Genomic DNA, 12,921 nt, shown 5'->3' with positions numbered 1-12,921 from the left:
TTCACTCATCAAGTGATAAATAGAACATTCAAATGGAAGATATCAACAGATTCAAAAAAGCACATTCCCCTTTTTCCATCACAATTTCTCACATGAACAGGAGCACTAGACTCTTACAAAAGATAAACATACAAACAAAAAACATATATATATATATATATATACAGGCCCCAGGTCAAGGCCCAATGGGGGTCGGCACAAAAATAGGTCATTTGTCACACATGATGTCCCAAGGCAGGGATATGCATTATAGATGAGCCCAAACAGCACATCTCGGTGAGCACTCACCACCCAGCTAGACACAGGAGGGAGCAGCAGGAGGCGAGCAGAGGAGGATGAGAACTCCTCAGGAAGAGGATGCTGAGCTATCATGAAGTATACAAAAAAATCCCTGCAGCTTGTTCCTGTTCCTAAACTTAAAAAAGATATATCCTTCAGTACAGCTGAAACAGAGCTACAACTGCTCCATTCTCAACTTTTCACTGAAAAGACATGAATGAATTCAGGGGAATCTAATTTGTTATTCTCATGTCTGCACCTGACCCTATGGGGAGCCATCTGCCTTGCATTCAAGAGGACCAGAAATCATCCAGTTATTAGTCAAAGTGTGGATATAATGCTTTGTTACTCGGTACAATTCACAGCAAATTATTGCATAGTTTCAGTGTGTTATTCCAATGTGTATCAGCCAAGAATGTGGAACGTCTTTCAATTGACACTCCCATCTTTTTTATTTTTTTTTATTTGCAAAGACAAAGGGATAATGAGTGAAGTTGTTTACTATGGTTAAAAAAACGTGCTAGAAGATGAGAGAGAGAGAGAGAGAGAAAGACGCAAGAGCAAAATGTGGGGAATGAGAGAGACAAGTCTGCAGTCTTTTGCTTCACCCATCTGTTGTAAAAGTGCAGGTGGAGCCCTATTCACTCCGCGCCGCATGTGTGTGAAGAGGGGGCGGGGGGGGGGGGGGGGGGCAGGAAGAAAGGAAGGGCAGCCAGAAAAAGGGAGTGGAGAGATGGAAGGGCAGGGATGGAAGATGGAGGGAGGGTGGATAGGGAGGGGGGACTCTTGGTGATCTCTCCTGACGGGTATAATGGGAGAGGAGCGCTTAGCAATGGCTGCCGTGTAGTGCCCTCCCTGCACAATTAGCCAATCAGCAGCGTCCTCTGCCAGCCAGGAGGATGCATAAAAGAAGAACATTGCAGCAGAGGCACAGAAGGAGACTGCAAGAGGAGCAGGGAATTATACATAAAAACAGCAGTACCAGAACACCCTCCCCTGGACACACCCTGCTGAGGATCACTGCTTCTCTTTTTTTTCTGAACCATCGCCCACGCCACTTGGAGAGAACGCTCTCTCTCAACATCATCCAGTAGAAAACCCCTTTCTCCTCATTTTCACTCTATATCGGACACCTACAATCTCGGAGAGCTGAGATTCCCTGGCAAAGATTGTATTTTTTTCTTTTTTTTTTCTTTTCATTTGGACTCCGGACAGAACAAAAGGGCCATATAATTCAAAGGCCGAAGAGACTCTGTCTTCAGCTTCAAGACCAGTACTAAGCGGGACCTAGATTTCTTTCATTGCACATCAAGAATGGTTACTGTACGTATGACTCTTTATCACTTTCAAGGGGGGTGTTGTAGCAGCGTGCCTGCATCAGATTTCAGACCTTTATGCACTAAAATTGGATAGATGTAGACGTGATGTAGCCTTAGACAGATACATTTCACATCTGATATATATATATTTATGTTATTTTGTATAATATTTAAATGGGGCTCCAAGGCTACTCCAACTTGCCGTATTAATGTCATGTATTTTTGTTCAATATTCATTTTATTATGATAAGATTAAGACTCTGGAGTAGTAATTGCCGATCTCATACCGAGCTATGCGCCATGCTGGCTGCGCCCCAGTCACCATCAGTGATGGATAATGTCTTTATCCTGCCATTTTAGATAGTACGGCTCTTATATTTTGTATCACAGCCTCCCTGACTCCCTAAATGTCGTAGCTCTGGTTATATTTATCAAATGTTGTAGGAGTCAAGGCTGAGGAATTCCGTAGAATTACAGTGAGGTGGAAGCAGAAAGGCGGTGATGCGCTCGGTTCAGTGGGGGGAGGACAGTCTTTCTTTACCCGGTGCAGCATAAGGATGCTGGAGACGGATTTCTGAGACAAAACATGATGCCTCGGAGGCTGTGGGCCCATCCCACGAAGCAAAAGAAAAAAGGGTCGAGTCACTCCCAGGGGGGAGGAGGAGGGGGGCGTATTACGCATCCATAGGTTTGCTTTGAATCAGAAAAAGTCCAAATTCCTCAGGGTTCTTGCTGCGATGTAACCGAATAAATGGGCTGGAAATCTTAGAGGCCGCGACAGCGAGTCCACGCACGGACATCTCCATTTTAAGCGCATTCTCCAAGTATTTCATTGCATACTCACAAGATGGCCATGGTTGCATCGCGCATGGAGAAGCGAGTGGTGATAGATTATCTTTGCTCTCAGCAGACGGCTGGATTGGGCGTGTCTCTTTTGGACTGGAGATCCAAACGAGGGCCTTTGAAGCCTCTAAAGGCCCACTCCACTACCTCTTGACACGCTTGATGTCACCGGATAGTTTATCTAAGCAGACCGATTAAGAGCAGATGCATTTCCATAAAATTACAGAAGCAAGAAAATGAATTATCAGCAGAAATATGCACCTGCTGCTGTTAAAAAACCCTGCTCGAGAAAATATTTTATTTGATGAGGTAACTGCTGGGAAATGGATTAATTGATGCCCATGTGATCTGTACGTGATAAGATATTGGCTATTTATTCTATGACTAATGGTGGAGACTCAATATATAGTAGAAGGAACAGGACATTAGAGAAAACCTTAAGCCCTTATTTTACTGGATTTTAAATATTCAGAATACTATGTTTGCTTTGTCTCATCATCTGTGAGGCGCCACGTGCCCACTCGACACATTTCTCGTTCCAATTTTAGTTTCTCTTTGTTATACATTACCTATTGTTTCCAGAAGGCCTCGAAAACAATCTCATCGACAGAGGCTGTAGTTCTCCTTCACATGGGCCGCGGTCGTATATCCCTGTACTGCAGTGCCAAGCACATAAAAGACAGAATCCAAGGACGAGAGCAGCCAGGCCCTGACTGGGAACCAGTCTAAACCGTGGTTCCACGGAAGGTTAAAACACTGGGGCGAAACAAATAAGCAGAGATCATTTCATCTTATGATATAAAAGTCCAGAAACAAATCTTACGCTCTACTCATAATGCAACGAATAGAATGCTTAATATCATTTTTTTACAGTTAGCACAAATGGCATCTAACTTATAGGAGGCGTTAAAGGCAATTATGTTATGTAAGTGGAGAATTGTCTCCTGTTGCCAAAGCATCCACGTAATTAATACTAATATAAAGCCTGCTGGGAAGAAAGAGGTGGAGAACGTCCACCTCCATGACTGCAAGATAATCTTTGGGACTGCTTTTTCTTAGAATCATATGTCTAGGCAATAAATATCGGTCAAATTATTTAATCGCACAGTTAAATGAAAGTCAAGTTGGCAGCCTGTACTGCTATATCTCTTTATTACGGCTATGGAAAAACATTTGTTATACGTGTTCACCCAGTTTTGAATATACAGTTATCAGTTCAAAGAATGTTACTAAATCGATCCAGCATTCCGGGCTGATTTACCTTTGGTCTAATCATGGAGGTTTTTGACTCTGGCTTCTGGAACAGTCATTGTTCCCTGGGAGTCCTGCGGCCCCTGGCCGCGACACAAAGCGCCACTGTTGGCATTAATATTCATAGTGCTGCCGTAGCCTCGGCGGAGGCGACGAGGAGGAACGGGTGGCTCTTTTGTTTGGTCGTTTCAATACGTTTATTCAGCAAAAAAAAAAAAAGGCGCTCCGCTTCATGAATGCCTGCATATCCCTCCAGTCTTTGCCTTTTAAAAACGGAGACATTGAGGGCTTCTGTCGCGCATCTGCCACCTTTAAATAACGTGTTGTTTGTTTTCTTACTTAAATCGTCAGCAGAAAAATATAAAACAACACGATTGGTCTGTGATTGCTGGATTCACGGGGCCTCCGTAGCCTCGAACGAGCGCGTGGAAAGCCACTCCCTTTTTCAGCACCCTGGATAGCGCCTCGCTCGCCACGACGAGAGGAAGGACAGATTTGTACTCTCCGAGCCTTCGACGCTGTGCGTCTCCCATTGTATCAAAGCAGCACATGGATCTGAGAGCCGGGGTGTTGTAGAAATATGTTCTAATGCGGAGTGAGGGATGGGAAGGAGCCTCGCTGCAGCGGTGACTCCTGTCGGCCTGTTGTTTTACAGCTGCCACCATGATCCCTTAAGATGCAGAAAGTGTGGCTAATGCTCTTTGTTCGGGCTAATCCTGTAATCTGTGTTATTTAGAAGGCTCATTTACACGTCAGCCTGGCGTTCAGTTTTGATTCATGCCTTCCAGGGGGAAAAAAATCGTTATGAAAGGTATATATTTATATATTCTGAACTGGAGACAAGGTCATTTATAAAAATGTTGTCGACGCTTTTATAATTATTGGTGTGATTTATTAAGTGTCCTTCTTGGTGTACGGTTTTTCATGACTGGACAAAGACACCTAAATGAAATATTTCAGAAGGTAATTGAAAGCTACAAAAACTCAGATAATTTGATCATTTGATCGTTTTAATGGGACTGATTGAAAAACATAATACAGATAAAGACTTGTTATATTAGACGTTCAAAGTGAATCAGCAGTGATGATTCATGGTGCACTATAACATATCATGCACAAATAGTTATTATGTATATTATAGCCTCCAGTGGTGTGATGCATTTGGAGCAGAAATGAATAGGGAAACGATGATTATAGGCATCAGGAAACATAGACCACATTTACATTTAGTCCACCTATGCTTCTTTGTTTTGTAATTCGATTGTGCACAGTGTAGGTGTGTATGGCAGTAGAAGCAGGGCTCTTGTTTTCGTGCGAGTCTGAGTTCATGTGTTTGGCAGAGGAGGCAGGGCTCTTGTTTGCGTGCAAGTCTGGGACCATGTGTGGGCGATGCTGATGCAGTACATTAAATATTAAGGGAGATCTCAAAGAACCCCGAAATAGACAAAACAAAGCAGTGCGGGACATGTAGTGCTATCCTAACAAATAGAAACTTTGAAAATTCTCTTTTTTAGATGATGTTATTGGGCGTTTCCATTGTTATTAGACCATTAATCTGAAACGGGAGCAATTTTATTGTCTTTATTATTTTTTTAAATGTCTGGAATGTATAGCTGAATAGATTTGTTTGTGCCATTGTGATCCGTAATTTAGCATTAGAATAAATGTAATGTTTTCTTTTTCTTTTTGTCATAGTAAGTGGTTTACTACAAATCAAATTTTAGACTATTTTAAATTTGTAACTGGTAAACACGTGACAGCCTATCTTATTTGATTCATCTTCAAAGCCTGCTGTTTCCCTCTATTTTCATATGGGAATCTTATTTTAAGTACCGTAGCTGCTTGTGTCAGCCGATCTCCGTGCCCTGCCCATACACAAAGACTCTGAGAATTATATAACATCTCAGGATGTGTGTTCTGCCACGCTGAGCATTTTTCCAGTTATAGTCAAATTTCCCACAAATATGTTTTCTGTTCTAAAAGGGTTTTGTCATATTTGGCACACATTCAGTGTTCCAAATATTTGTCTCAGTCAAATGCATCACAACATTACACATTGATGCTACCCTGTTTTGCCAGTATGTGTACACTATCATTATTCATTTTAAGCATGCATCAAAATCTCAATGTGACTACTATGAGAGTTTCCCTGCCTTTTTGCTTAAATGTGTGTCTAAAGTATTTTATTTTTAGGCTGCAAAAATGAGCTCCGTCGCAGTTCCTCTTTTCTTCTTGTCATTATCAATTTGACTTGCTGATATTTCCTGTTTCTGTAAACATGAAGGAAAAATGTTTGACCTGTATTTGTGCTCCTAATAAGAGCAGACAAAAACACACACTGACCTTGAAGTCATGAAGCCATTCAGTCATTAGAAACGAAGCGGTCTTTGAGGAGCTGTTACCTGGGCAACCTGAGTGTAGGTGAGACTCTGAGCAAGACGGCAGGTCACAGCGACAAGGGAGAAAGGCACGAAAAGAGAACGCATGAAATGGAAAGCGGATGAAAAGTCGCAATTTGATTATTTTACTAATGTGATTATAAGAAAGAAGCAGAGCAAATATAAAACTGAGGATTTATCAGAGATGGAGAAATAAATGAATTATTTTATTTTATTTTATTTTATTAAATTTTAAAAGGTTCACTTCTCTTCCAAAATTGAAATTAGGATGGATATGATTTATTAGATGAAACAAACTAAGATGGTTTTCTTTTTTTTGGGATACAGATACTGTTTCTCACATCTCTGGACATTTCTTCAATACATTTTTTTTTTAATAATTCTGAAGTCTCTTTTTTTGGTTTGGACTACATCATAAGAAATTAAAAGAGAAACATAGTTAGTTTTATTGATAGACATAACACCAACAAGTTAGAACTTTGCAGCTCAACAACTTGAACCTAAACTCTATCATGGCATTATGCATGGCATTGATGCTACTGTGAGCAGTACAATAATCAAATATAATTACAAAATAACATTAAATTATTATGTCTTTGTTTTAAAAAGTTTGAAATGGCTTTCTACATAGATTTATAGAAATAATGAGTGGAGTCGAGCAGGACGTTTAGTTTCTGACCACACATCTTCCTCGAGAGTCCCGTGTGGATCAAATATATCATAATGGTGTCTTCCAGAGACAGGAGACACTATACTGCAGACACCAACCCACACCATAACCCTACTTGCAGGAATGAATGACACTTTTCAATAAATCTTAACAAAGTCAGAAGAGTAAACAATTAGTCATCAACTTATTTTACTGTCCAAAAATACGTTCCTCATTTATTGCAGCACAAAATCTATTTAATGCTATCACTCTCTCTTTTGTCAACCCTTGCTGCCCCCCCCCCCAGCCTCTTGCCATCGTCCTACACCATCATCACTAGTATCCATCCTAGTGTAATGATGTAATGGCGTTTGACCCCGGAAGAGGATGGGGGAGGGGAGTAGTAACGAAAAAGGACTGTGACATCTGCAGGACCAGAGGCAGGGAGCGAGAGAGAAGGAGAAGATGGGGTAAATGGGGGGAGGGAGCAGATGATAAATCAGGCCTAGCATCCATCTCCATTTTAGCTATGCTGATTCCATACCTCTGCCTCTGACAGTGACAAAGTAGGCAATCTGTATAGTTAGGTGTGTGAGTTATATATGTGTATGTACTATGTTAAGTATTAGCTGATGCATACACAGTCATATCACCTCCGCATCCTATTGTGTCTCTTTTTGACTCGTGAATCTAACCCCACACTCTTCCTCAGCAGATAATCAGCACCATGGAAACCCAGGTGTCCAACGGTCCAAGCGGAACCAGTCTGCCGAACGGTCCAGTCATCAGCACCAACGGCTCCACGGATGACAGCAAAACCAACCTGATCGTCAACTATCTGCCTCAGAACATGACCCAGGAAGAGTTCAAAAGTTTGTTCGGTAGCATCGGAGAGATCGAGTCCTGCAAGCTTGTCAGAGACAAGATAACAGGTACAACAGTTTCTCCACATTGGAAGAAACATAACGTCTGTCGCTGGTTATGAGAAAGACTGACCACGATTTCTTTCTTTGTCTCAGGTCAGAGTTTGGGATATGGCTTTGTAAACTACGTGGATCCAAATGATGCAGATAAGGCCATCAACACACTGAATGGTCTCAAACTGCAAACTAAAACAATCAAGGTGAGCAGCTCCTGTCCCGCATCAATGTCTATCGTTCTCTCTTTTTTATTATTCAAGATGTGCAAGGCAAAAAAGAAAGGAAGTGGACATTTTGACAAGGGGGGTTATTGAGAGGGGCAGCATCAGAGGTGGCAGCAGACATGACAGAGGGAGGGGAGGGACTCTGGGAGGGGAGGCAGGAAGGGGGCAGGAGCTAAGAACAAAGAGCGAGAGAAAGGGTAAAAAGAGAAGGAGAGTGGAGGTCAGAAAGCAAGGGGCGGAGAGCAGGCGTGAGTTATTGTGATGGAAATGCAATTAGATAGGCTGACTGCAGTGCACAAGGGTCAGTCCAGGTTATCCCATCTGCCTCCAATCTAGGCTAATTAGGGGGCGTCTTTGTCTCAAAATCAGATGAGGGGAAAGCAGAGGCATATTATTAAATGCTACTTCCTCCCCCTCCTCCCTCCCGCCCCCCAAAAATAAAAAGTAAAAAAAAATAAACATAGAAAGATCAAAGATCGAGACGAACTGCAGGGTGGAGAAATTCAGTATCTGACGTAGCAGAGCAGGCGATCTACCAGCAGCTGGTCATGAATAGAGACGTTCTTTATGAATAATAATCTACAAACGGGAAAAGTTGAGTCATGGATCTGTTTCATTTTAGAAAGGACAAAATAGTGAAATAATAAGTCATCTTTCATGACAGATATAAAGTTAGACACGATTAAATTGGATATTATAACAGATATTAAATATGATTTTGCTTTTTTTTTGACAGTTTGGCATCTAAGTGAAAATGCAGTAAAAGGCAAATAATAAATATGGATTAATATTTTAACCTATGTATTGATCTGTGATTCAAACATCTGCTATTTATTTTCTGAAATACTAAACCAAACTTCTTGACACAATAGATTCATCTATAAGATTTTGCAGGAGGCTTCAATAGCGAGGGGGCAGCAGCGGACGGGTAGGGGGCAGCTGAGTGAACAGAATGCCAATGACAGGATTAGAGGCCATATGGGCTTCAGGCACCATCTGCACTGTGGGAGCGACCGGGAGAGGGTTAATTATAGGGCAGCCTCTGCTCCCCGAACACAGCAGCCCCCCCCCCCCCTGACTCGTCCAGAACACCCTAATCACTGCACCACACACATCCCTCCTGCTCATACAGTCTGTCTGTGTACACACTGGTGCTGGATGAAATTAGAACACCTGTATTCATTTTACAGACAAAACACAACTTATTTTAATTCAGATTGCAGTTTTTAATGACCCCAATATTTGTGTTATCATTATTATTATTTATATTCACCACACAAATGCATAAATACACAGCTTGTATGTAAGTGTGTTTATAAGTTGTCAAGGATCCTGCAGGTCTTGTGATGCACTTGGATTGTTTGCCGTTTGCCAGTGGAGCTTTTGTCCCCCCCAGAGGATCTGAACAAAGAAAAGAGGCAGGGCACGGAGGGCAGCTCAGCCTATCTCAGACAACACTCACTCTGTCTCTCCATCGCACACAAACATTGCACTTCCGGCAATGCGCGGTGCTGAACTATCTACCACACATGCGTTCATGCAATCCCATGAAGATAACATAAGAAAATGCTCGCGCCTTTATTCAATCGATCTTGATAGCCCCTGTATTTCTGGAGGTAAAACAGAAAAGTAGACCAACGGAAACCCATAAGGGATGTAAGCACAGATGCAACAAAAATGGCTGTGCACTAATTAAGTCACCAGTGAATACTGGAAAATGCTGCAACTATAGTTGATGTTTTTCAGTGCAAAACAAGGCTGAGTCTTGGACTTGTTGATTTTAATATTCTATTGGTATTATTTGGGGTCATGTTTAATGTCATCTTAGTGTGTCTGTGACTCGCATTGTGTGTGAGTGTGAGCTTAAAGGCACGCACAGAGAAGGCAGCAGGGTCTGTGAAAATGACAAAGTAGGGCCTGCTCCGTCATATCTTTATCATATCTTACTAACTTGTTCCTTAAATTGGATTCTTTAGTCCCAGAGACAAACCTTTTGATTTTTCTGTATAAATATGCACTTTTCTTTCTTTTTTTTGGGTGCTATAGGTATCATATGCCCGGCCAAGCTCGGCTTCTATTCGCGATGCCAACCTTTACGTGAGTGGACTCCCCAAAACCATGAGCCAGAAGGACATGGAGCAGTTGTTTTCCCAATACGGTCGCATCATCACATCCCGCATCCTAGTAGATCAAGTTACAGGTACAGCCTTATATCACTTCTGATGTCAAACAAGCACCATTTCTGAACAACAGACCGGTAGGCAGTCCTTCATGGTCCTTGATGCCAAGGTAGTAACATTGGTCTGTTTTCTTATTCGGAGCAGGCATATCACGAGGGGTCGGCTTCATCCGGTTTGACAAGCGAAATGAAGCAGAGGAAGCTATCAAAGGTCTGAACGGACAGAAGCCTTTGGGTGCTGCTGAGCCCATCACTGTCAAGTTTGCCAACAACCCCAGTCAGAAGACAGGCCAGGCCTTACTGACTCAGCTGTACCAGACCGCTGCCCGCCGATACACGGGACCCCTGCACCACCAGACTCAGCGTTTCAGGTACTGAACCGTTACCGGCCCCATGCATCCTGCATCCTGTTTGATCCTAGCTGCTGTTTGAAGAAAGAACCACATGTCCTCCTGCTGTGTTGCCTTGTGTATTTTACTGTGACAAGTGCTGTGTGTTTATTTGTTGTAATATGATACAGGTTTTTAAGGTTTTTGGTGCAATAATTAAGATTACACCAAGCTATGTGTGGCATAAAATATGAAATATTAGACAAGGTGGAATAAAAAATTATAAAGAAAATACCAAATGTGATATAATTGTGTAAGAAATGTGTAAAAACAAACAAACAAACAAACTGTAAAGTGTTTCTTTCAGCTACTTTCTTGCTTTATAGTGCAGAAGGAACAGGCAACATTGCATCCTTCCTGCCTCTCACTCTGTCTCTCTGACTTTCTTTTAAACTGCAGCATGATCCCTTCACTTGGAAAGGGACCAGATCCAAATAACAGCTCAAAACCAATGTAAGAGAAACGATTTTTCGGAATACAATCCAAAAAAAAAAAAAAAAGCTAAATAAATTTAAGTGTTTTGAAAACATAAAAGGCTTCCAGTGTCAAGGATTTCATGTACCCTCACAAACAACTGTACATAACATCTCAAGTTGGAATGATTATTTGCTCAGTGTGGATGACTTTATTGAACCTGCAGAGCTGAGATGAAACGGAAAGGGAAATATATTTTGAATCACAATTGGGAAAAAAATACAAATTATCAACTGAGACGCATTTCGCAGGACTATTTCCAATGCCATCAGTTTGAGGTTGGATGGTTTGGAACTGCATTGCAGTAAAGGATGCCCTCTGGAGGCCAGCTGGTGAAGGAGCAACTTGTTAACTGAAAGCCCCCCTTTCCTTGTAGATCTCATAACTAACTTCTGCATCCCCTTCATTCTCCCTCTTGCGTTGCAGACTCGACAATTTACTAAACGCCAGCTACGGAGTCAAGAGGTAAATGCCAAAGGTGTACTTTCAAAAGCATCCATGCCAAATAAAACCTCAAACAAAGTGCCAGGAATACCGCCTGCTGACTTCATCTAAAACAAATCAGATATAATGGCCATAATTTTTAACACCCACTTCCCGTAAACCTCACAGAAGAAGCCCAGGGGGGGGGGGGGTACTGAGCAGCTTTTAAACTGCAGGGTATTCTGGCATGGCTTTGTTTTACTTTTTCATTCCTTTGTTTGAATTAATATAAATAATTTGTATGTATTTATTTATGAACTAACATTGTCAGTTTTAGTTGCTTTAATGTCCCCTTTTTTTCACCAGCATGGACATACCAGATTCCGTTTGCGTCTCCTCTGTTTGCTCCAATTTGTGTATGATTTGATTCTGATTTGCTTTTCATCCCTCTCTAGGTTTCTGTGTTTTGTTCTATGCCGTGATTTTCTTTGAACATTGTGATTCATGTGTTTAATTCTTTCAGAGGCTTTGGTCAGCAAGGAACATGAGCAAATGTGCGCATTCTGTTGGTGTTTGTGTCTCAGGGTAAAAAGTGATTTTGTATGAAAGAAGGTAGTTTGGAGCTGCTGTGTTGCCCAGAAATATTTATCTACTTGCTGTACAGCAGAGGGGAAGGAGATGGCGTCTCCTGACTCCAGACCAAACGACAATCTTAATCAAACACACCCGTAAGAGTCGGTGTAGAGCACTGAATCCTGTGTTGAACTTCAGAATGACACCCATGGTAGTTCTCCCACTCTCTTCCCCAGATTCTCCCCAATCACCATTGACAGCATGACAAGCCTTGCCGGGGTCAATCTTACTGGTCCGACTGGAGCAGGCTGGTGCATCTTTGTATACAACCTGTCCCCCGAGGCGGACGAGAGTGTCCTGTGGCAGCTCTTTGGGCCCTTCGGTGCCGTCACCAACGTCAAGGTTATCCGTGACTTCACCACCAACAAATGTAAGGGCTTTGGCTTTGTCACCATGACCAATTACGACGAAGCCGCCATGGCTATCGCTAGCCTCAACGGCTACCGTCTGGGTGACCGAGTGCTGCAGGTATCCTTTAAGACCAGCAAGCAGCACAAGGCCTGAAAGAGAGGCTGCTTGCACCAGCTCCTTCAACCTGCAGGGATGGCAACCTGAGCTCCCTGCGCCATCACTCTATATGGGCCTGGACTGAGTCTCTCGTGGACACACTAACACAAAGCTATAATATATCACCACCAAGGCAGACATGCAGATACACACAAACATGTACATGCATAACCAAACATATTCAGAAGCAAGCATATACAAGTCAGTTTCAAACAAACACAGGAGTGGAGTTTTTCTTTTCTCTTTACAAAACATGCTCGTCCCTCCCTATATTTGCCTGGATTTAATTAGAAGGGGTGCGTAGCTGGTTGTTGGGTAGGAGCAAGGGCGATCTATTTAGGAGACAGTCTAACGAATGTGACAGAGAATGTGTTTGATTGAATTCAGGCAAATAACGAACAAAACGATCAAAAATTGAAATGAGTGAATATG

The 12,921-nt window shown here is 42.2% G+C and overlaps 1 protein-coding gene across 2 annotated transcripts; it reads left to right on the top strand.

Annotated features, from left to right (window-relative positions):
* The first annotated feature begins 1,593 nt into the window (after positions 1-1,593).
* Positions 1,594-12,486, top strand: LOC137916417 (ELAV-like protein 3). 2 transcript variants are annotated; one of them, XM_068759443.1, is made up of 7 exons: positions 7,459-7,672; positions 7,760-7,863; positions 9,931-10,084; positions 10,209-10,434; positions 11,353-11,391; positions 12,085-12,087; positions 12,159-12,486. In XM_068759443.1, exons 1-7 carry the CDS (start codon positions 7,468-7,470, stop codon positions 12,484-12,486), a joined length of 1,059 nt encoding a protein of 352 aa, XP_068615544.1. In that variant the 5' UTR covers positions 7,459-7,467. The 2 variants fall into 2 exon arrangements, with proteins under 2 accessions (XP_068615543.1, XP_068615544.1); XM_068759442.1 differs by lacking the exons at positions 11,353-11,391; positions 12,085-12,087 and adding an exon at positions 1,594-1,602 and having other exon boundaries at positions 7,456-7,672.
* The last annotated feature ends 435 nt before the right edge of the window (positions 12,487-12,921 follow it).

This window comes from Brachionichthys hirsutus, unplaced genomic scaffold (assembly GCF_040956055.1).
Source record: "Brachionichthys hirsutus isolate HB-005 unplaced genomic scaffold, CSIRO-AGI_Bhir_v1 contig_846, whole genome shotgun sequence".
Taxonomy (NCBI): domain Eukaryota; kingdom Metazoa; phylum Chordata; class Actinopteri; order Lophiiformes; family Brachionichthyidae; genus Brachionichthys; species Brachionichthys hirsutus.
The sequence above is the reverse complement of the archived record's forward strand: the minus strand, read 5'-3'. Positions and strand labels throughout refer to the sequence as shown.